Raw genomic sequence first — 21,483 nt, 5'->3', positions numbered from 1 at the left:
AGAGCGGAGGAATGAGAAGGAGGCTGTGGGGGGGTTGAAAAGGAGGCAAATGGAGAGAGGTAAGGATTGAAGAAAGAACGCCAGTGCCTGGGTACCCTTGTGGGTGACAAGAAGCGCATTACAAATCTACTGATTGATTGATTGATTGATTGATTGATTGATTGAACGTTTGGGAGAGGATTAGACAGCTGTAGCAAGCCAATAACCAGCGCCAATAAGCAATCGGCCATGATCATGCACTATATACATACTTTCCTTCCTTTTTTACTTCCTTCCTTGAATTCCTAACTGCGAGGAAGTAGTGTATGCGGGCAAATCTCCAAAGGACAGAGGGACAGACTGAGGAATGGGCAGGTGTAGTTTCGCAGCAGAGTCAATGGCAGTCTAAGGATGTAGGGAATCAGAAGAGGGAAGTAAGAAATGAGGGAGTAACAGCCTGAGAGAGTTAACAAATGAGGTGGAAACAGCAGAAGAGAGGTGAAGTAAGAGGTGGATGCTCCGTTAGGCGAGGATCAAAGGATAACAGAGGTGTGGTAATGAGGGTATGTAAGAAGTATTAGAGGTATTGTAATTTGGGCGTGGGAATGATGTTACAGGTATGGTAATTTAGTCAAGGAAGGAAATTACAGGTATGGTAATTTAGGCAAGGAAGGAAATTACAGGTATGGTAATTTACACATGGAAGGAAATTACAGGTATGTTAATTTACAAAAGGAAGGAAATTACAGGTATGGTAATTTGGAAATGGGGAGGAAATTACAGGAATGGTAATTTGGAAATGGATGCAGGATCGACATCATGGCAAAGCAGTCTTGCTCTTAAGTCTAGGTTGACATCAAAGGCCAGCTTCCCTTCTCTGGCCACTGTATTTTCTGAAAATGTAATTCTGTACGTTAAAGTGTACATGTTTGATTGCACTTGTCATTCATTTTGGACTTGTGCATTGAGCACATGAATATTTCCCTACTTATAAAGTTCACTTACAGTACTGCTTATCGACTTTAAACACAATACATGTTTATCAGCTTACTATGAAGGAATTTAATTAATCAGGTAAGTGTCATTAAACTAAAAAGTAATATCCCATGAACAGTGTATTGCCTTTAAAGTATACAGAAACACAGGTGCGGCCAGTACAGGTAAGAACGGTGAGGTGGGCAGGGGGAGAGGGGGAGTTTATATACGACCTATCCCGTGTTATGTCGACTCCCTCCGCCCCACCCCCACCCTGCCTCACCAGTCTTACCTGTACGGGCCGTGCCTGCAGAAATATTGATCAATAAATGTAATCAGATGGAAATTGCATCTCTATAACAACATATGATGATGTGGTGGTAGGACCTGACCAGCCTTAGGGAGGGCCCTTGTCACGTCACAGTTGAGGACCAGACTCACCATGTATTCCATGTTGGAGGCGGAGGGGTGGACCTGACCGCGCAGTTTATTGTGCAGCAGCAGGATCTCCTCTCGGTCAGACCTGGAGATGGCCCTCTTGCCCCTGGAATGGGGCTCTTGCTCTTGGTACTTGCTCATCAGGTTTTCCAAGATGGTGTTGTTGGCCAAAATGAAGGCATGGGATGCATGCATCAGCAGCACGAGTCCGAGAGGAAGAAGCCGATACGACGTGGGGCTCATGGCCAAGCTTGTCCTACCAGGGGCCAGGTGAAATGAGAGCTGGAGGCCGAATCAATGTTCTAGGAAGACCTAAAAATCTGAGGCAAGAGAAGAAAGAGTTCAGAGCATTGCAGAACATTTAAGAGTAAGATCATTCAAGAGAGGTTAATGCACCCCCTGCAGAGATTCCTATGTAACCTGAAGGTTAGTATGTGCTGGAGCAGTTATGACAAATGCCATTGACTTTACAATTTAGAAATGCATAAAACAACACAAATCCACATTAATTAAGACTACACACAAGATACTATTATGGTGACAAAAGCGGCTGGTACTTGTGCATTGTGCTTGCTGAAGGCATAATTTGTGGTAATATCAGGAAAGTAAATGGTAACAAACCTTGGTAATGCATCAGTTTCGCCTATATAATTAATTAAGAGCTGTTTTCATCAATCATCGCCCAGGCTCCCTGACAGATAACAAGGGAGTAGAGAGGATGTGGCGCAGCGAGCAGAGCTGCTGACTCACAAGCTGGGGATCCCGGTATGAGTCTCGGTGGCGCAGCGCAATATCCTGTGTTTCTATGCAAATCACTTAATTTCTCCAGGTGATAAATTGTTATATAAATATGCTGCAATAGTAAAAGGCAAAACTTTATGGAAAGATAGTTCAGTCAAAGCGGATGCTAACAGTATTTTGGCTGCGGTAAACTGATGAGAAGCAGACAAGAAACAAGCATTGGTAAATGCAGGAAAATATGCTACAGCCAATAGAAATGGAGGAAAGGTAAATGGCACGCAGAGGAACCAATGAGTAGCGAGGAAAGAGAGGAGGAGGGATGTAAGTCCCTTTTAAGTTTATATTCAAAACAATAGATTTCACAAGCACAGCGCTGTGCAGGCGAAACCTAAAAATTGATTCGCCAGACCACAAAATAGGCCTAGAAGCAGCCTAAAACCTGGCTTGCACACTGACCTCTCAAACCAGCTCTTCAGGCACTGCAAGATTGCTCATAGGCCAGTTCGACCGTGGGGCAAAGTGATACCCCTTCCGAGGCATACAACCTGTCTTTCATGCTCTTGAACACGTCTTCTAGCCAGTCTTACATATTTCTGATCCCAGCTACATATATGATGCACCCTTGTGTTGTCCCTGATTACTGGAAGTACCAAGCATGTAAGGAATAGGAAGAATTGTAGTCACCTCCAGGTCTTAGTAACAAGTGCTTCTTGTAGAAGGCCCTAAATAAATACAAGCATAAACTCCTCACTAAAAGCTCAGGGATGGACATCCCTCCCCATGCACTAAAACAACTGAGCAGATGGTCAAGAATAAACCAGTATCGCAAAACTACGCACTTATCATGGAATTTGTAATATCACTGATGATGTCAAATGTCACGTTCTTGTAAATAAACGCTACTTGGCAGTTGTATATCACACAATCTGGCACTAGTCATGTGTGATGTCACTGGTGTTATTATTTTGGATGCCATTTCTAATGATACAGGTGATCGTGTGTGACGTCACTGATGATGTAATTTATGCCTTTGTTGATGTCATGTGTAATGTCATTGATGTCACTGGTGCTGTCATTTGTGAGGCCATTTTTGATCCCATGACTGGTATCATCACTGATGTAAAGTGCATTATCAGTGGTGACATCATTGGTAAGGCCTTTTCTGAGTTCTTCTGTAACGACATGTGTGATTTCCTCAAAAATGCAATGCTGAGTTGCACAACCCAGGAGCCTCCTAATTCACAGACAGACAGAGAGAGCCGCTCTTGGTCCTGGGTGTGGGCAGACAGAAATGTGGCCCCTTGCTGATGGTAGTGAATTAAATGAGGCAGCAGGGGCCCCTTTGGTGTTCACTGGTCAGTACCTGGATGAGGAGGGACTAGCCTCTGAACACAAACATCCCCGGACTACCCCAGCTCTCCTAAATCACTGATAGCTCAGCTTCCTCATGCACACAGATGATGGTTTTGTTGATGTGTGCCAACAGGGATCAGAGGGCGGAGGAGGGCAAGGAAGGGGGCTAAAGGGGTGTTAAAAACAAAAAACATTGCCGCAGTATAACAATGAAGGACGGAAACCACTTTAAACTGGCTGAGCACTCAGACGCAAACAGGCAGGGACAAGGGCAAGGCTGCAGCAAGAGGAGAAGGGAGCTGTTGTGGGCATAACCTTAATACACACAGCTCCATGCGCCCCTCAGAAAATTGGCACCCTGGGCCCAGCTCCCCCATGCTAAAGGCCGACCCTGCTCACAGAGTTACCAAAAGAACAGTGCAACAATGGCATTCACACGTCTGTGGAAGTGTATAGACACGTTTAAGAGTAAGGGACCACCTCCTCTAACTGGGAAAAATGCAACACCCAACTGTGCATCTGTGAGCGTTTAACCCACCGTGAAGCTGGAAGGCGCGGTTTCAAAGGGGGGTAAAAATGCCAACTGTTGGCACAAGGTCATGGCCTGCCTGTGTATGCCTGGTAGTTCTGCATGTGTCCCCTCTGCAGTAGGTCTGCCTAGGAGCCAGTAACATCCTGTGTTTGACTGTATTGCTCTCTCGGGCACCACCTTGTGGTTGCTGCATGCCTATGCAGTCAGCCTGTAGTCTAGGGAGGATGTCGCCTGTGCCATGAGAGTGCAGTGCATGAAGATTGGCTGGAGCTGTGTTTGATCCTCCCATCTCCTGATTGGCTGAAGTGCATGTGAGTGCCAGTGGTGATTAACGTCTGAGTGGTGTGATTGCCCGTCACTCGCCTGCAGGCAAATGTGTTGAGTGAGTGGCTCAGATAGGCTGTCTTTGGTGTCTCTGATAATGGAATCCCCGTGTTTTTGTCCAACGAGCCTCGGGCAAAAATGATTGAGCTTTACAGCTGCACATTGTTGTTTTGTTTGAGGCTTCAAGGCATTCGCGTTGGTGCATGCATTGTTCTGTCTTATTATTGAATTGTAGAAAGCACCATATTGTTTTTGTTCTACATGTCTGCACAACTCACCCTGAGACATGGGGGGGGGGGGGTGCTATATGAAGAAGACAATTACCCCCTCACCAGCTCCTAGGAGGGTGGGCTAAACTGGGGCCCAGGAAGCTCCAAATGGGAGGCAGCGATTTCTAGCCTACTGTATTTTTGTAACTCACTAAATCTTAGTGATGTTCGTGCTGACCTTCAGACAAGTCAAACCAATCACAAGCAGGTATTGCCACCGGCCAGGAGCAGGATCTATACGTAGGGCGTTTAGCATGCTAACTGGAATTGGTTGAGGTTCAAAGAGTCACACATGCCCATATGGCTGCTAAGTCTGGTCATCTTCATGTTGGTGACTTTTTTTAATTATACTTTTTTGGGTCTGGCTGGACCACGAAGCTGTCTCTGCAAGACCTACTGTAACCAATTCTATAAAATATAGAGTGGGCTTTACTTATACCCAAAAGAGTATTTCTCTCTCACCGCATGCTGTTTGCTTTATCATTCAACTCTCCAGGAATTACTTCCAGTGGGATGCATGCGGGATTGTTTTACATCTGAAAAGCACATTGAATCGTCACAGTTAGTCACATTACACTACTCCCCCCCCCCCACTAGTGCCCCGGCACCTCATACCTAAGTCTGCTAAAGCTGTATGTCTGGCTTTAATGTGCGAAACAGCATTTGTGCGTGCAACATATGCAACCAATATTTGTGGATGCCTGTATCGGCACTTGAAAACCAGAGCTATTGGCTCCGCTAATGCTTGCTAATTAGTATAGTTTTCTTTTAATCATATATTTAATCCTCAACAGAGGAAATTTAGAGAAATGCCCTGCGCTAGTTCCCAGATCCCTGTTTTCCTTTCAGGGAATAGTCACACATTAGGTTATGCACTTTGCATCTTAAGTGCCCATGCAAAATTATTTTATTATCGTCCATCCTTGTTCAGACAGGTAACAAGTTGTCTTCAACTTTGATAGAAGTAACATTTGAAGTACATCATATGCTTGATCACAAAATTTCTGGTACAGAACAGCCAGGCCAACGCGTGTTTCTCAAAATTAATTCGCTTCTTCAGGGCTTCAGAATTACAGTTCCTTCATACTAATAGTCTTCTCAACTCTTGATAAAGGGATCCCAGATTCATCCTGGCAATAGGCACTGTATAATATAGACTTCCAGAATCAGGAAAAACGACTATAGTCTCCCATCGATACGAACACCAGTCAGTTACACTTTATTTTTCACCGAGCATGAATGTTGTACTTACCTTTTTCATTACAGTATGATTTTGTACTAAAAACGCAATGCAGATCTTTGCTGAAAGCTGAAAGGTTCTTTTCCCTTTTCATTTTCTATAAATAAACCATTTCTTTTGTGAGCGTGATTACAGTTTACACTTATTGATTTTACTCAATGTAGTAATTCATTATTTTTTAGGGTCAGTATCGGGATTTGAAATCAAAATATGAATAGTTAACACATGAACAAAAAAAAGTGGGGGCCGTTTTTGTCATTCTGTTCAAGAAATATCGAAACTCATTTCCAAAACAAAGCATTGACAAAGCCAATAGGTCTGGTGTTGACCCCCAGCCTTTTTGATGTGTCATGGATTATATTATCATGGTTTTTATAAAACGTTATTCTACTGGCTAAAAACAAAAATATGTTTTGCTCTCAAAAAGCACACATTGCCATAGTAGTCCCAGACTCTTAGTGGAACAACTTTGTGTGGGGATGTGCTTGTTGCAAAAGAACAGAATGCGGTCACTCACAATGAGGTTAGCAAACGGCTGAAGTGGGCCGACTCACTGCCCCATGCTGTATGCAGGAGTGGGCAGATGCAAAATGGGAATGACACAATAACCAATGGATGAAGAGGGCGACTGAAAGCGCCTGTATATATGTATTCTATACAATATAATTTTAGAAAAGCCAAAAGATGTTGGCTAGCACCAGACCCCAAAAAAACACCCCTTCTCCTCTACTGACCAGAATTTTTTTTTAAGTATGATGATTGTTTTCTCAAATAAGGGGGAGGGAAATAAAATTACAACCCCTTCCCATTAACGTTTGGCAGGGTACGCCTGGCTACAGCTGAACACACGGGAAACCCTAAGTGGACTGTGGGACAAGGGTCGTATTTCGTGGCCAGGTAAGCTGAGGAACCTCATCCTGTTCAGCTTTGAAAGTAGCACTTAGGATATAGAATACATTTTTCTTATATCCACATACATGATTTACTGCTGCTGTGATGTAATGCTCTTATTTTCTATGCTAGACCATTAAGTGCGTACAAAACACAAGTTTTTGGCTACTGTATTTGGGAAACTGAAGTACAAAATAAATAATACACACCCATAGTTTAAAATATGGGAAAAGAGACCCCATTTTTCATGGAGAGGTTCAGGCTTGCTTGTTACACCCAGGCAGCTCCATGCAAAGCTGGTTTCACCTCTGTGTGAACAAAGGCTTGATCAGGGGTGGCCCGTGCAGGTAAGAGCGGTGGGGTGTGGTGTGGGTGAACTCGACAGACGACGACGAGAGAAAATTAAATAAATAATTATTTTTTCCCTCATCGTCATCTGTCGAGTCCTGCGCCTACCGCTCTTACCTGCATGGGCCGCTCCTGGGCGTGATGCAGGACTTTAGGAGAAGCACATAAGTACTGCAACTAGAAAATCAATTAAAAAATATCTGGAACATCTAAAGCTGCCTCAGGCTGTGGTGGGAAGGTCAGGCGTGATGGATATGTTTTTAAAAGGTTTACCCTGGTTGCCAGCACACAACAACTTCCGCTACCAGTTTTTTAAAACCTGGAGAGGCAAATGTTGAAGTAATATATAAATAGGTGTTCACATAAAATGTAATTTCCCAAAGCCACAAACTGCACATGACACACTACAGTGTTCTCTCCAATGATTTCACACTGACTATTTGGATTAGCCAGCTGTTCGAAATATAGCTCCTCCCATGTCCATTTCACACATGCAGTCGGGATCTACCTAACATACAGAGAAGCACTAGAGCTGATATTTACTGCCCCCTAGTGTCCAACTTTCCTTTATCCCTTCCAGTGCCTAATTTGTAAAAATAAAATTGTAATAAGTGCTAAGGGCCTTCTCAGGAGGTCTCGGGACATTGCACCCCTCATTACCGCTTTCAATGACAGAATCTACACAACTAACCATCACATTGTTACAAGTTTGACAATTCAGATTATTCGAGGCCCACAAGGCCATAAGAATGGTTTGGACAGCAGGTATTACTTGTTTTAAATGCATATTGAATTAATAAAGAGTCATTGTTCTGCTCATCTTTACATTTCACAAACAGCCCCACCATGTGGCAGCTGTCATAAGTGCAGCTGTTGACAATTAAGTGTTGGTGACTTAAATTAAGCAGAAGGGGGATGGAAGCACACAGCCTCACATTGCAGCAGAGTTCATCTCTTTGCATTATGGTGACTGCAGTTCACAATTAGCGCTTACTTGAATATTAGAAGTAGTATTTCACAAAGTTGGTGCAGGTAGTGATGTTCATCTCTAGACATGTTTTTTATGGATTTTATTCTCAGGGGTTGCTGAGAATGCTGCCATAGTCCTCTCAGGTCTCAGTTACTCTCACAGGGGCATTTCCAAAACCTTGCCACCTCACTGGCTCCGGGGAGCCTTTTTAAACAGAAGGGGGATGGGAGCACATTGCCTCACATCTCTGCAGAGTTCACCTCTTTGCATTATGGTGAATGCCATTCACAATAAATGTTTACTTGAATATTAGTAGTAGTATTTCACCCGAGTTGGTGCAAGTAGTGCTTTTTATTTCCAGACACGTTTCTAGATGTTATCCTTCATCAGTACAGATCAAAAATGAATTGTGCTAGGATGAGTTGCAGTGTGCTCCAAACCCCCATTTTGATTAAAAGGCTCCCTTGAGCCATCAAGCTGATGAGCTTTGGAGATGCACGTGTGCCTGAGAGTGGTACTGTAACCTGTGAAGATTTTGGCAACATTTCCAGCAACCCCAGATGAAATTTTGATGCTTACTACTGATGAAGACCAAAATCCAGACACATACACGTGTGTCTAGAGATATACAGCACTATCTGCACTAACTGGTGAAAAACTATAGTCAAATTTGAAGTAAGAGCAAATTTTGTACTGCATTTACCATAATGCAAAGGGGCCAACTGTGCTGGGATGTGAAGCAGTGTGCTCCCGACCCCCCTTCGGCTTACATTAAGCACTGATCCCTCCAAAAAGCAATGCAGGAGCAGAAACAAGATATTTGTTGAGGAAATATGAGTCACAGAGTGCATTTTTGGGGGTTCACCTCCTTCCTAAATCAGACCATTTTAATAAGCATACCTTTTATGAGCCTGAGGGTAATTACATGTCATACCATGTTTGAGTTTCAATCCCTTTACCACCTTCTAGAATTAGCCTTGACTGCTCGCTATCGCTACTTTAGAAGGGCAAGTTGAGAAAAACAATCACTGTTCTCTAAATATCATTACACACCAGTGATATACAAGAGTGTTCACAATGGATGTTGCCCAGTAAGAACCTACTGACCCCAGACACAAAGGAAAGTTCTCAAAGTGCACATCTCTCCTTTTCCCATGACATCAAAATAGTGGGGGATCATAGAAAGCGGAAAAAACAAGTAGTAAAAGTTACTTAAGAACAAACTTTTGTCAGGACCCCAAACATAGTGGGCAATTCATTGGAAAAGACAGACACCGCCTCCAGATGTGGTCCTGTGGGTGAATTGTACCACAAAACAAGGAGATTTACCATATAATCCTGGCATTACTACTTTTCTGGAATGTAAATGGAAATAAATGTATTCATAAATCTGGGCAGGTCCCACAACAGAGTGACCCATCCCTGGGAAGGGTAGTCCTTTACCCCACCATCAGATTTTCTGCCACTTCAGTTGTGTTGTAGCAGGCAAACTTCAAATAAACCAAGAGATGGTGGGTCTGATTCACAAACTGCACTTTGTAGTATGTTTCGTGGTACAAAAGTAGTACTACAAATTGCTATTCACAAACTGCACTCTGTAGTAACTTACACATTGGAATAAGTTTACCTTTTTTCCATATTCACAAACGTACACTTTTGTAGTAATTAAAACTTTTAAATAGGTCACTGCCCCTATTATTAGGTCTTGCTGAGCCCAGCGCATGCGCTGGCACGGAGAGACATTTTGTAGGTGAATTTTCAAAGTGCTGATGGCTGGCCTAGCGCTTGCGTTCACGCGATCGTGCACACGCGAACCGCCAGGCTTTAGCCGCACTTTGAAAACTGTGCTTTAGCGCGTCATCGCGATCACTTTCGCTTTCAGAGCGATCGCGATGACTTTCGCTTTTACTGCCGCGCGGCCAATGCTTGTTGATCTTCTGTCTTTGTGCTCTGCTGGCGCGCGACAGAGTGCGCAATGCCAAGGCCTGGATCAGCCCACCGTTAGGTTGTGCCAGGGCAGACTACATGATCGCCGAATAGCAGCCGAGCAATTTCATATTTAATAGATCATCTGAAAGATACAATTGTTAGCCTCAAGAGTGTTAGGCAACTTTTGACCATCCGTGGGTTCCGTTTCCCACTGTAACTCATTTCCATTAAACGTATGATGAACTTCCCTGGCACTTCGGTAAGGTTGCTTTAGCCAGTCTCAAGCTGCCATCACACAGATGGAATTCAAACGTATGCAATTTAGCGAAGACATTGGAAGGCCATACATAAAATCGAGGGTAAGCATTGCATTGGCCTCGGCAGTGTGCTATTAACATTCCCAATAGAAATACAAACAAGCATTGGCATAGCCAATAGGTCTCGCCTTTGGGACCTTATAAGTGTTTAGTTATCCAGCATCAAGTGTTGCATGGCTAAACACTTATACGGTCCCAAAGGCGAGACCTATTGGCTATGCCAATGCTTGTTTTTCTATGGCTCTGTGTTGCAGTACCAGTGGTTGGCCATATATGTAGTGCTGGACTTACTACAAAAGTGTACGTTAGTGTAAAAATGCAGTCAGTCTTTCAATACCGAAAAGTAGTCAACTTACTAAAAAGTGTAAAATTACTCAAAAATGTAAATTACCTTTGTGAATCAGGCCCTTTGTTTTTGATCTTAACTTTCATATTTTGCCAAATTGTGTGCTCTTCACCAAACACTCTTTGAAATTTTTCCTCTGCTCTCATTTTTTACCAAGATTAGAAATATTTGTAATTAATGTAATAGCTGTTATATGTGTGTGGTAAATAAAGAAGTACATTGGCAAATTCAGTAGGTCTCTAGTTTGGGACTTATTGGCTTTGCCAACGGTTTTTATCCAAACCGCACAGCATCACCGATGATGTGCAACATAGCTGAAGATTAAAAAAAGCCATTGATGTGGATGGCCACATAATTGTGTGGGCATGTGTACCCCATGTGTGCCTAAAAAATGACGAGACTGCATTTTTTATAGTTGGATTGGTAACTATAAATAACAAACCATACAAAAGTGTTTCATTTTTTACAAAGTGGGTGGTGGAAACAAAACAGGGGTGAGCGCAATGGGATTACTGTTAGGGGATAGAGCAAAATGGAGGGTGCAGATGAAGGCAGCAACATAGGGAAGGCGGAAGTAGCACAAAGGACGTGAGTGGGGCGGAAGCAAGATGTACGGTGGGGGCAGAAGTTTAGTCAAGGTGTAGGTGGGAGGTGGAAGCAACATGGAGGGTGCAGGTGTGAGAAAAGCAAACAGGTGAGAGACAGTAATGTGGAGCTGGCGTGAAGAAGCACACAGGTGAAAGAGAGGGACAAAAAGCATGGCGAAAGGAGAAGAGAATTACACAAAGGAGACAGCTGGAAAACACATGAACTCTCACGGAGTGCTTAAAGAAAAGAACGCAGCAGTGCTTGGAAAGCAAGCAATGGAAGGACCCAAGGAATGCATCCATGCTCCAAGGGAAGGACAAACTCAAGAGGAGGAAGGAAAGCCTACACAAAGTGACGAATCAGAAGCAAGCAAAGGAGAGTGACAAAAAAAGCCTATCAACGGTAAGCAATAGACAGATTCTAAGCCCACTGTAAGTTAAGTGCACGTGCCATCAAGTAGGCAAGACGTAAAAAAAATAAAATACAGGATTGGATCTTTTTAACTCAGGTGGGGGAGGGAGTGAAACAGTTCCTACATCCTTGGTCTATTCACCATAATGTAATGTGGTGGTAACATTATAGCCTTTGGAGCAAGCAGAACTGCCTTGCTGTCATGGATCACTTACTGTGCCAAACTGTATGATATTTTGCAAATCCTACTCCCCTGTGCTTCTATTTTCTAATCTGACAACTGTGAGCACTTTGAAACTTGCTTAACAAAGAGAATACTCACCAAGGATATATTCCCATTAAAGGCCCAGGTTTTATTCAGGCTGTTGCTTATAAGGTATGAACCTACCCTAATAGAATCCTAAAAGCCAAATGAGTTCTAGAGTGCATGCTCATGACCCCTCCTACGGTGCAGCTTGTCCCTCCCAGCCAAGCAGTAAACAGATGTTAGCCACTGGCTCACACCGCTTTACAGCTCATTGAGTCTGATAGAGTGCGGTACCTTCCTAGCCTACTCCCAGTGTGCATTCGGACCTTCAAATAATCTTGTTGAGCCTTTTGGCTTGTAAAAATTGGGACATTTGGTGTCCCTTGCCAGCTCAGTGTTGGCAACAGGACAGTGCATCCAAATGTGGGACAAACCCACAGGAACAAGGACAGTTGGCCGCCCTACTTGTGCATCAATGTGAGAAACATGTATTGCTCATGCCCTTTGGCGTCTAGGTTGTATATGTAATGGACACATGGTCGTTGGCATTAGTCTGTGTGACAGTGGAAGACGTTTAGGTGCAATTGTTTTCCTCTTTTCTCTCTTGTACTACCTCATAAGATCAAGGGCCGGGGACCGGGATTCAAAACCAGCTAACGTAAGTGCCGCCCTGCGCTGGGCAGTGCGAAGACATGTAGCAAGTGGACCTGATCCTCTCCAGTCGATTAGAGGGGAATATCTTCCCAAAGGAGATTTTCAGAAAAACATGGGTCTGATCATTGTATATTACTACACAATTTTTAGATCTTGCCTACCAGGCAGTGCAAGGCGTATTGTGGGCTTACCAAGACCTTACTACAGAAAATAATACATTGCTTACCATTGGTTGGGTTTATTGTCACTCATTTGCTTACTTCTTACTCAAAGGTGTGCCTTCCCTTTCTTGTGTTTGTCCCTCACCTGAAGCAATCCCTCTTTACCATCCTTTTGACTGACTGACTTGTATTCTTCACTTGTGCATTTTTTTCGTTTTAGGTGAGCACTCCATTAGAGTGCATGTGTTTTCCATGCCCGTCTCGTATGTGCTTTTCAATCCCGTCAAATATCCCTCTTCGAGGGTCATGTTGCTCTCTCTCTCGTGCACTGCTCGCACCACCAAACTCCCCCGCTCATCACACCCCATGTTGCTCTATCCCTTATGTACTGCTTTTCCAATCCTCCTCTCACCCAGCTTTTTTTTAGGTCTCGCCTGTCCCAGCGCATGCGCTGGTCTGGCAAGACTTATTGAGAGGGCTCCAAAAAGTGCTACCAGGCCAGCCTAGAGCTACAGTGCATGTGCGCGGGCGCGCCTTACCGCGATTACTTTCACTTTCACGGCTGCTTTGCATAGCCAATAGGTCTCGCTTTTGGGACCTTATAAGTATTTAGTTATGCAACTGTTGCATGGCTAAACACTTATAAGGTCCCAAAGGCGAGACCTATTGGCTATGCCAATGCTTGTTTATTTTATCCCCTGAGCCCACTTTCCATGGCATCCCTCCACATGCCTCTGCATTGCACCTCACAGTCTTTCTTAAAAAAAATATGTAAATGTATTTTCATTTTTTTTAGGCATGGCAATGCAAAAAACTGTGGCCCTCTCCTCTGCCTTAAAAAGCTAAAAATTAAAAAAAAAATGTGTTAAATAAAAAATGGCATTATTTCATAAGCGGACACATGCGTGGTGATGCATGTGTGCACATACGCCATCACACATACACATGCCCATTAAATGGCGTAGCAGCCATATCATCACACCTTTTTTATCATTTTGTCTGATACTTCACAGCATCGGTAAAGACAATATGGCCAACAGTCGCGACCTATTGGCTTTGCCAATGCTTGTTCAAATATATAGGCAAAGTGCACTCAAATAAGGGTCTTTGTAGCCAATTCAGCTGTAAGAGCAGCCCCTGGCTTGTGGCCCACTGGGAAATTGCCACAATGCCCATATACCTGGTCATGCCATGTTCAGACTTCATCATACACATATTAGAGAGGGTGGTATGCTTTGAGAGCACTGAATCGAGCAAGCACTGGCATCCAACCTCCAAATGACATAGCCCCCTATGACTCATCACTGGTTTAACTCCACTGGTGGAATACATCGTCAAGCAATCTCAGATGTAAAGGAAACCTTGAGCAGCCCCTTTAATGTATTGCTGCCTCAGAAATGTCTTCCAAAACCTCAATACCCGGAAAAGGTCCTTATTTTATTTTATTTTGAGTATTTGCAATGCTTTACTAACCGCCAAGTGGAACCCTCCGATCACTCAATCTAATCAATACTACCAAATAGTCTTGTAATTTGTTGATGCCACAAAAAGTCCAATATTGATTCGATACATTGAAAAGATCTCATAGTTAACACAAAAACGTCCAATAACTGATTGACAACATTAAAACGTCCTAAAAAATTTTGATACATCGAAAAGGTTCTATAATTCATCAATAGCCCGAAAAAGTCCAATATTTCATTGGTGTGTCGTAATCGTACAGTCATTCGATTATTGATACAGTGAAATGGTCGTTTCATTCATTGATAGCCTAAAAGGTCCTAGAAGTGATTGGTACCGCAATAGGTTCCTATAATGAATCATTATCCCCAAAAAAGACCTGGGAATGACTATTGCCACAGAAGGGCCTGGAAGCGATTGATACCATGAAAAGGGCCTATCATTTATAGACACCTAAAAAAAGTCCCATAAGTCATTGATAGCAGAAAAAGGTTCTAAAAATGCATCGATGCCACAAAATGAACGCCCAGTCCTGAATGTTTGTTGGTCTATCCAAACGCGGTACCCAGGTACTGCTGGCACCAGCCCGTCTTGAAATCTCACCGTGTCGCTATGCTGCCTCCACCACTGGAACGGGGCGGCCTGGACGGGCCCGCGGGTCTGTTTTTGCCCTCATTTTCTATGTATCTTTGTCAACAAGTGTCAGGGATGATGTACACTGTGGCTTGGAGGGCCGGCTGCGAGGCCGGCCAGTTGTCGGTATAAGGATGCTCTGTGCTTCCAGACTGTGAGCGGGCAGTCAGGCCCGTCAGGCGCGGCGAGCGCCGAAACTGGCCTCTTCGCCTCTCCCGCCTTTTTTCCGACGCCCAGGATTGTGCAACAGACGGTGCATTCTCCTTCCACGTATTCCTCTCTCGTGGTTATTAATATGTAAACAACACTTTTCCCTCAGCTGAGATGACGAAAGCGAGGATGATAGCGCTGGCCCGAGCGCCCGCCCAACCCTCCTCACTCGTCTGCCTCCTCCTCACAAGGCCGACATTTTCCCAAACTCTGAAAAGGTCTCCTCGGTGGAGGGGGCGCTTTAAAATCTTCAAAATAAAAATAAATGAATAAACGAGTGCTTTAAATGGGAACGTCGTGTCGAGGCATTCAAATTAAGACCACAAGTCTCTCAGCAGGGCTGTGATACTTTTTGGGAGAGGACCAGCACTTCTCAGTAGGGGTGTGTGATATTTCTAATGGAAGAGTACCGGCACTTCTCAGTAAGGGTGTGATATTTTTAATGGAAGCATACCCGCATTTTTCAGCAGTGGTGTGATTGTTTTTAATCAGAAATCATTATCACTTCTCAGTAGGGCTGTGACCGTTTTAATGGGTCAAGTTCGCGCTCTATAAAACTCTGTAAAATAAATAAATACATTAAATAATGGGAGAGGGCCAGCACTTTTCAGCAGGAGCGCGATACCTTTGATGGGAGCATGCCAGCATTTTTCAGTAAGGGTGTGCTACATTTAATATGAAATGACCAGCACTTCTACGGATGGGCGCGATACTTTTAATCGAAGCGTACCGACACTTCTCAGTAGTAAACAGGCACTCTGGGGTAGTGAGTAACTAACTGCACATCTACATTTCTGTTTCAAGCACTAGATTTAATTGGAACCAGATGTGCAATAAATCACGTTAAATCAATATCTCACAAGAGATGTGAATTGAGGAAGCGGATCGGGCTGATGTGTTTTTGAGAGGATGTGGGCTCAGAGGGTAAGTCACAGGGGTCAGGTCATTCTCAGCCCCAGCTGCCTCATAGCCGGCACTAGTTCAGTAAACTGGTGGACATATGATCCTTGTGGACACACTATCCATTCTTGGGCCTGAGCGCCACAGTAGCCCACGCTCAGTCATAATACCACACCTCCTCCATAGACCACACCTCCTCCATAGACCACACCTCCTCCATAAACCACACCTTCTCCATAGACCACACCTCCTCCATTGACCACACCTCCTCCATAAACCACACCTCCTCCATAGACCACACCTCCTCCATAGACCACATCTCTTTTATAGCTCTCGCCGCCATGAAAGGCCACATCTCTTGCTTATATAACACCTCCTCCTCAGTAGGCTGCATCTCCTGCCGCATCCCACGTCCTCGAAAGCCCAACACATCCTCTACAGACCACACCTCCTCCATGGACCACAAATTGTCCATAAGTCACCCTTCCTCAAAAGGTGTTGCCTCCTTCATAGCCTCCACACTTTCAATGGACCGCACTACACCTAAAATACAACTCCTGCATAGATAATATATTTTACTGACGCCACATAATCCACAGCCCACCTAAACTTATTCCAACCACATAGTCTGCACGTTTCACAGACCATTGCTTCTCCACAACACACAAACCATCCTCACATGCCACCTTTTGCAATGATAAAACTTTCTCCACAAACCCAACCTCCACCAACATATCATACCGCATCCAGAGCAGCATGTCTCCATTGGTCCACCTCGCTGACGCTCCCTTCACAGACCACACTACCTCTTTAGATAACTCACACTGTTTGCATTACGCGTCCTCCACAGACCACGCTTCCTCACTAGGCCTCACCCTCTCCAAAGCACCCACCTCCTCAAAGGCCAATCACCCCGGGTTGATACCTTCTCCATAACGCTAGTCTCCTCCTTTAACCACACTCCCTCCCTAGGAACCATCTCCTGGTTAGACCTCAGCTCTTCCAGAGCTCCCATCCGTACTAGCGCTCTTGTTCTGTCAAACTCTGCCGTTCATATCCACCCACTGCCATTCACACATCTCAAAGTAGACCTGAGAAGAAGAGAGCTTCAAGCAAAAGAGGACTGGGCAGTGTAGTAATGTGTAAAGTGGGGAATGCCTGAAAGCAACAAGCGACAGCACTGGTGAAGTGTGGGTGGGTGGATGGAGCAGCGGCAGTCAGCAGGGCTGCTGTAGACTACTGAACCCGTACCTGCTCTTGTCAGCAGGGCTGCAATACTTTTATTGTGGCAGTACCAATACTTCTCAGCCGGGCTGCCATACTTTTACTGGGACAGTATCAATACTTCTCAGCAGGGCTGCCATACTTGTACTCGGACAATACCAATACTTCTCAGCAGAACTGTCATACTTTTACTGGGACAGTATCAATACTTCTCAGCAGGGCTGCCATACTTGTACTCGGACAATACCAATACTTCTCAGCAGAACTGTCATACTTTTACTGGGACAGTATCAATACTTCTGAGCAGGTCTGCCATACTTTTATTGTGGCAGTACCAATACTTCTCAGCCGGGCTGCCATACTTTTACTGGGACAGTATGAATACTTCTCAGCAGGGCTGCCATACTTGTACTCGGACAATACCAATACTTCTCAGCAGAACTGTCATACTTTTACTGGGACAGTATCAATACTTCTGAGCAGGTCTGCCATACTTTTATTGTGGCAGTACCAATACTTCTCAGCCGGGCTGCCATACTTTTACTGGGACAGTATGAATACTTCTCAGCAGGGCTGCCATACTTGTACTCGGACAATACCAATACTTCTCAGCAGAACTGTCATACTTTTACTGGGACAGTATCAATACTTCTGAGCAGGTCTGCCATACTTTTATTGTGGCAGTACCAATACTTCTCAGCCGGGCTGCCATACTTTTACTGGGACAGTATCAATACTTCTCAGCAGGGCTGCCATACTTCTACTCGGACAATACCAATACTTCTCAGCAGAACTGTCATACTTTTACTGGGACAGTATCAATACTTCTGAGCAGGTCTGCCATACTTTTATTGGGGCAGTACCAATACTTCTCAGCAGGGTTGCCATGCTTGTACTGGGACAGTATCAATACTTCTCAGCAGGGCTGCCATACTTGTACTCGGACAATACCAATACTTCTCAGCAGAACTGTCATACTTTTACTGGGACAGTATCAATACTTCTCAGCAGGTCTGCCATACTTTTATTGGGGCAGTACCAATACTTCTCAGCAGGGTTGCCATACTTTTACTGGGACAGTATCAATACTTCTCAACAGGGCTGCCATACTTTTACTGGGACAGTATCAATACTTCTCAGCAGGGCTGCCATACTTTTACTGGGACAGTATCAATACTTCTCAGCAGAGTTGACATACTTTTACTGGGACAGTATCAATACTTCTCAGCAGGGTTGCCATACTTTTACTGGGACAATATCAATACTTCTCAGCAGGGCTGCCATACTTTTACTGGGACAGTATCAATACTTCTCAGCAGGGTTGCCATACTTTTACTGGGACAGTATCAATACTTCTCAGCAGGGCTGCCATACTTGTACTCGGACAATACCAATACTTCTCAGCAGGGCTGCCTTACTTTTACTGGGACAGTATCAATACTTCTCAGCAGAGTTGCCATACTTTTACTGGGACAGTATCAAAACTTGTGAGCAGGGCTGCAATACTTTTATTGTGGCAGTACCAATACTTCTCAGCAGGGTTGCCATAATTTTACTGGGACAGTATCAATACTTCTCAGCAGGGTTGCCATACTTTTACTGGGACAGTATCAATACTTCTCAGCAGGGCTGCCACACTTTTACTGGGACAGTATCAATACTTCTCAGCAGAGTTGACATACTTTTACTGGGACAGTATCAATACTTCTCAGCAGGGTTGCCATACTTTTACTGGGACAATATCAATACTTCTCAGCAGGGCTGCCATACTTTTACTGGGACAGTATCAATACTTCTCAGCAGGGTTGCCATACTTTTACTGTGACAGTATCAATACTTCTCAGCAGGGCTGCCATACTTTTGCTGGGAGAATACCAATACTTCTTAGGAGGAATACTATACATTTACTGGCACCGTGCCAATACATCTCCACAGGACTACTGTACCTTTACTGGGACAGTGCCAATACTTCTCCGTAGGACTGCTATATTTTAGTGGGACAGTACCAATAATTCTCATGATGGCTGCAATACTTTTACTTTGACAGTACCAGTTCTCAGCAGGATTTCTACACAAATACTGGGACAGTGCCAATACCTCTCTGTGGGCTTGCTACACTTGTATTGGCAAGTCATCAGCACATTTCTGCTGGGCCTCTATACATTTACTGGAACAGTAACAACACCTCACCAAGGCTGCTATAGTTTTACTGCAACAGTACCAGCACCTCTCAGCAGGACTGCTGTACACTTTACGGGAAAGTATTAGCACCTCTCAGCGGGGCTGCTGTACGCTTATGAGACAATAGTACCACCTCTCAGCAGGGATGCTTTACTCTTTATGGGACAGTACCAGCACCTCTCAGCAGGACTGCTGTACACTTTACGGGACAGTATTAGCACCTCTCAGCGGGGCTGCTGTACGCTTATGAGACAATAGTACCACCTCTCAGCAGGGATGCTTTACTCTTTATGGGACAGTACCAGCACCTCTCAGCAGGACTGCTGTACACTTTACGGGACAGTATTAGCACCTCTCAGCGGGGCTGCTGTACGCTTATGAGACAATAGTACCACCTCTCAGCAGGGATGCTTTACTCTTTATGGGACAGTACCAGCACCTCTCAGCAGGACTGCTGTACACTCTACGGGACAGTATTAGCACCTCTCAGCGGGGCTGCTGTACGCTTTTGAGACAGTAGTACCACCTCTCAGCAGGGATGCTTTACTCTTTATGGGACAGTACCAGCACCAGCACCTCTCAGCAGGACTGCTGTCTGCTGTACACTTTACGGGACAGTATTAGCACCACTCTGCGGGGCTGATGTATGCTTATGAGACAGTAGTACCACCTCTCAGCAGGGATGCTTTACTCTTTATGGGACAGTATCGGCACCTCTCAACTGGGCTACTTTATGGGACAGTATCAGCAGCTCTCAGCAGGGGTGCTTTACGGGTCAGTATCAGCACCTCTCCGCAGGGGTGCTTTACGCTTTAAGGGCCAGTATCAGCCCCACCCAGCAGAGGTGCTTTATGGGACACTATCAGCCCCTCTCAGCAGGGGTGTTTTATGCTTTATGGGACAGTATCAGCACCTCTCAGCAGGGGTGCTTTACGCTTTATGGGACAGTATCAGCCCCTCTCAGCAAGGGTGTTTTATGCTTTATGAGACATTATCAGCCCCTCTCAGCAGGGGTGCTTTACTCTTTATGGGACAGTATCAGCCCCACCCAGCAGAGGTGCTTTATGGGACAGTATCAGCCCCTCTCAGCATGGGTGTTTTACGCTTTATGGGACAGTATCAGCACCTCTCAGCAGGGGTGCTTTACGCTTTATGGGACAGTATCAGCCCCTCTCAGCAGGGGTGTTTTACGCTTTATGGGACAGTATCAGCACCTCTCAGCAGGGGTGTTTTACGCTTTATGGGACAGTATCAGCCCCTCTCAGCAGGGGTGTTTTATGCTTTATGGGACATTATCAGCCCCTCTCAGCAGGGTTGCTTTACGCTTTATGGGACAGTATCAGCTCTTTTCAGCGAGGTTGCTCTGCTAGTAATGGAGCAGTAGGGCTGCTGAACATTTATTAGGATAGCCCAGAGCAGGTGGGCTCTGCTGCATTACAACAATACTGGCTCTTGTCAGAATGATTTAGATTCTCGCATAGGGACAGTGACAACAGTTCAGAGCTCTGCTCTGCTGTAACCTTTACTGATGAGGTGCGGGCACTCATCAGCAGGGCTGCTGCAGTGTAGTGGGACAGTGCTGCAACGTCCGCATGTTCCATGTACCTTCTTGGCTCAGTACCAGTGCTCGCGTTAAGCATACATGTTAAACATGTATAGGGGCAGAGCTGACACCTCTAAGCAGGGCTTTTAAAGGGACAGGACTGAAACTTCTCAACGAGACTGATATATTGAAGAGGAAAGTTCTGTTCAACTGATGGACTTCAGCCTTAATGAAAACCGCAGTAAAATGACTTCTAACCCACAATGCATTTTTCCTTGACAGCGCCCCCTTTACCCCATGGCCCCAACCCCCACCTTCTGAAAAGGCTTTCATGTGGGCTTTTTTTCTTTTTCGAAAAACAAAGCTTTCTTGAATACACTTCTCCTTGGTTAATTCGCTCGCATGCCAACCTTGGCCTGGCAACATCTGGGACTGATAAGCAGCCGGTAATTCTAGGAAAAAATGGCAAAGGTGCAGACAGCGCGGCTCCCCGCAAACCAGAGCGAGTCACAGCAGAGGTGAGGGCCGGCTGGGATTTCAGGGGTCCCGGGCTGCAGCGGCTTTCAGGCAGGCTTGGAAAGGGAGCCCTGTCAAAGCCAATAGCACTCACTTGTACAT

The 21,483-nt window shown here is 44.8% G+C and overlaps 1 protein-coding gene across 1 annotated transcript in view; it reads right to left on the bottom strand.

Annotated features, from left to right (window-relative positions):
- The window catches only part of CRISPLD2 (cysteine rich secretory protein LCCL domain containing 2), a 143,577-nt gene that overhangs the window by 118,543 nt on the left and 3,551 nt on the right, over positions 1-21,483 (bottom strand). Inside the window, exon 2 of the mRNA XM_085638618.1 lies at positions 1,396-1,712. Within this exon, the coding sequence (XP_085494744.1) occupies positions 1,396-1,635 (240 nt within the window). The 5' untranslated portion in view covers positions 1,636-1,712. The remainder of the gene's footprint in view (positions 1-1,395; positions 1,713-21,483) is intronic.

Source organism: Triturus cristatus, chromosome 12 (genome assembly GCF_964204655.1).
Source record: "Triturus cristatus chromosome 12, aTriCri1.1, whole genome shotgun sequence".
Classification (NCBI taxonomy): Eukaryota; Metazoa; Chordata; class Amphibia; order Caudata; family Salamandridae; genus Triturus; species Triturus cristatus.
The sequence above is the reverse complement of the archived record's forward strand: the minus strand, read 5'-3'. Positions and strand labels throughout refer to the sequence as shown.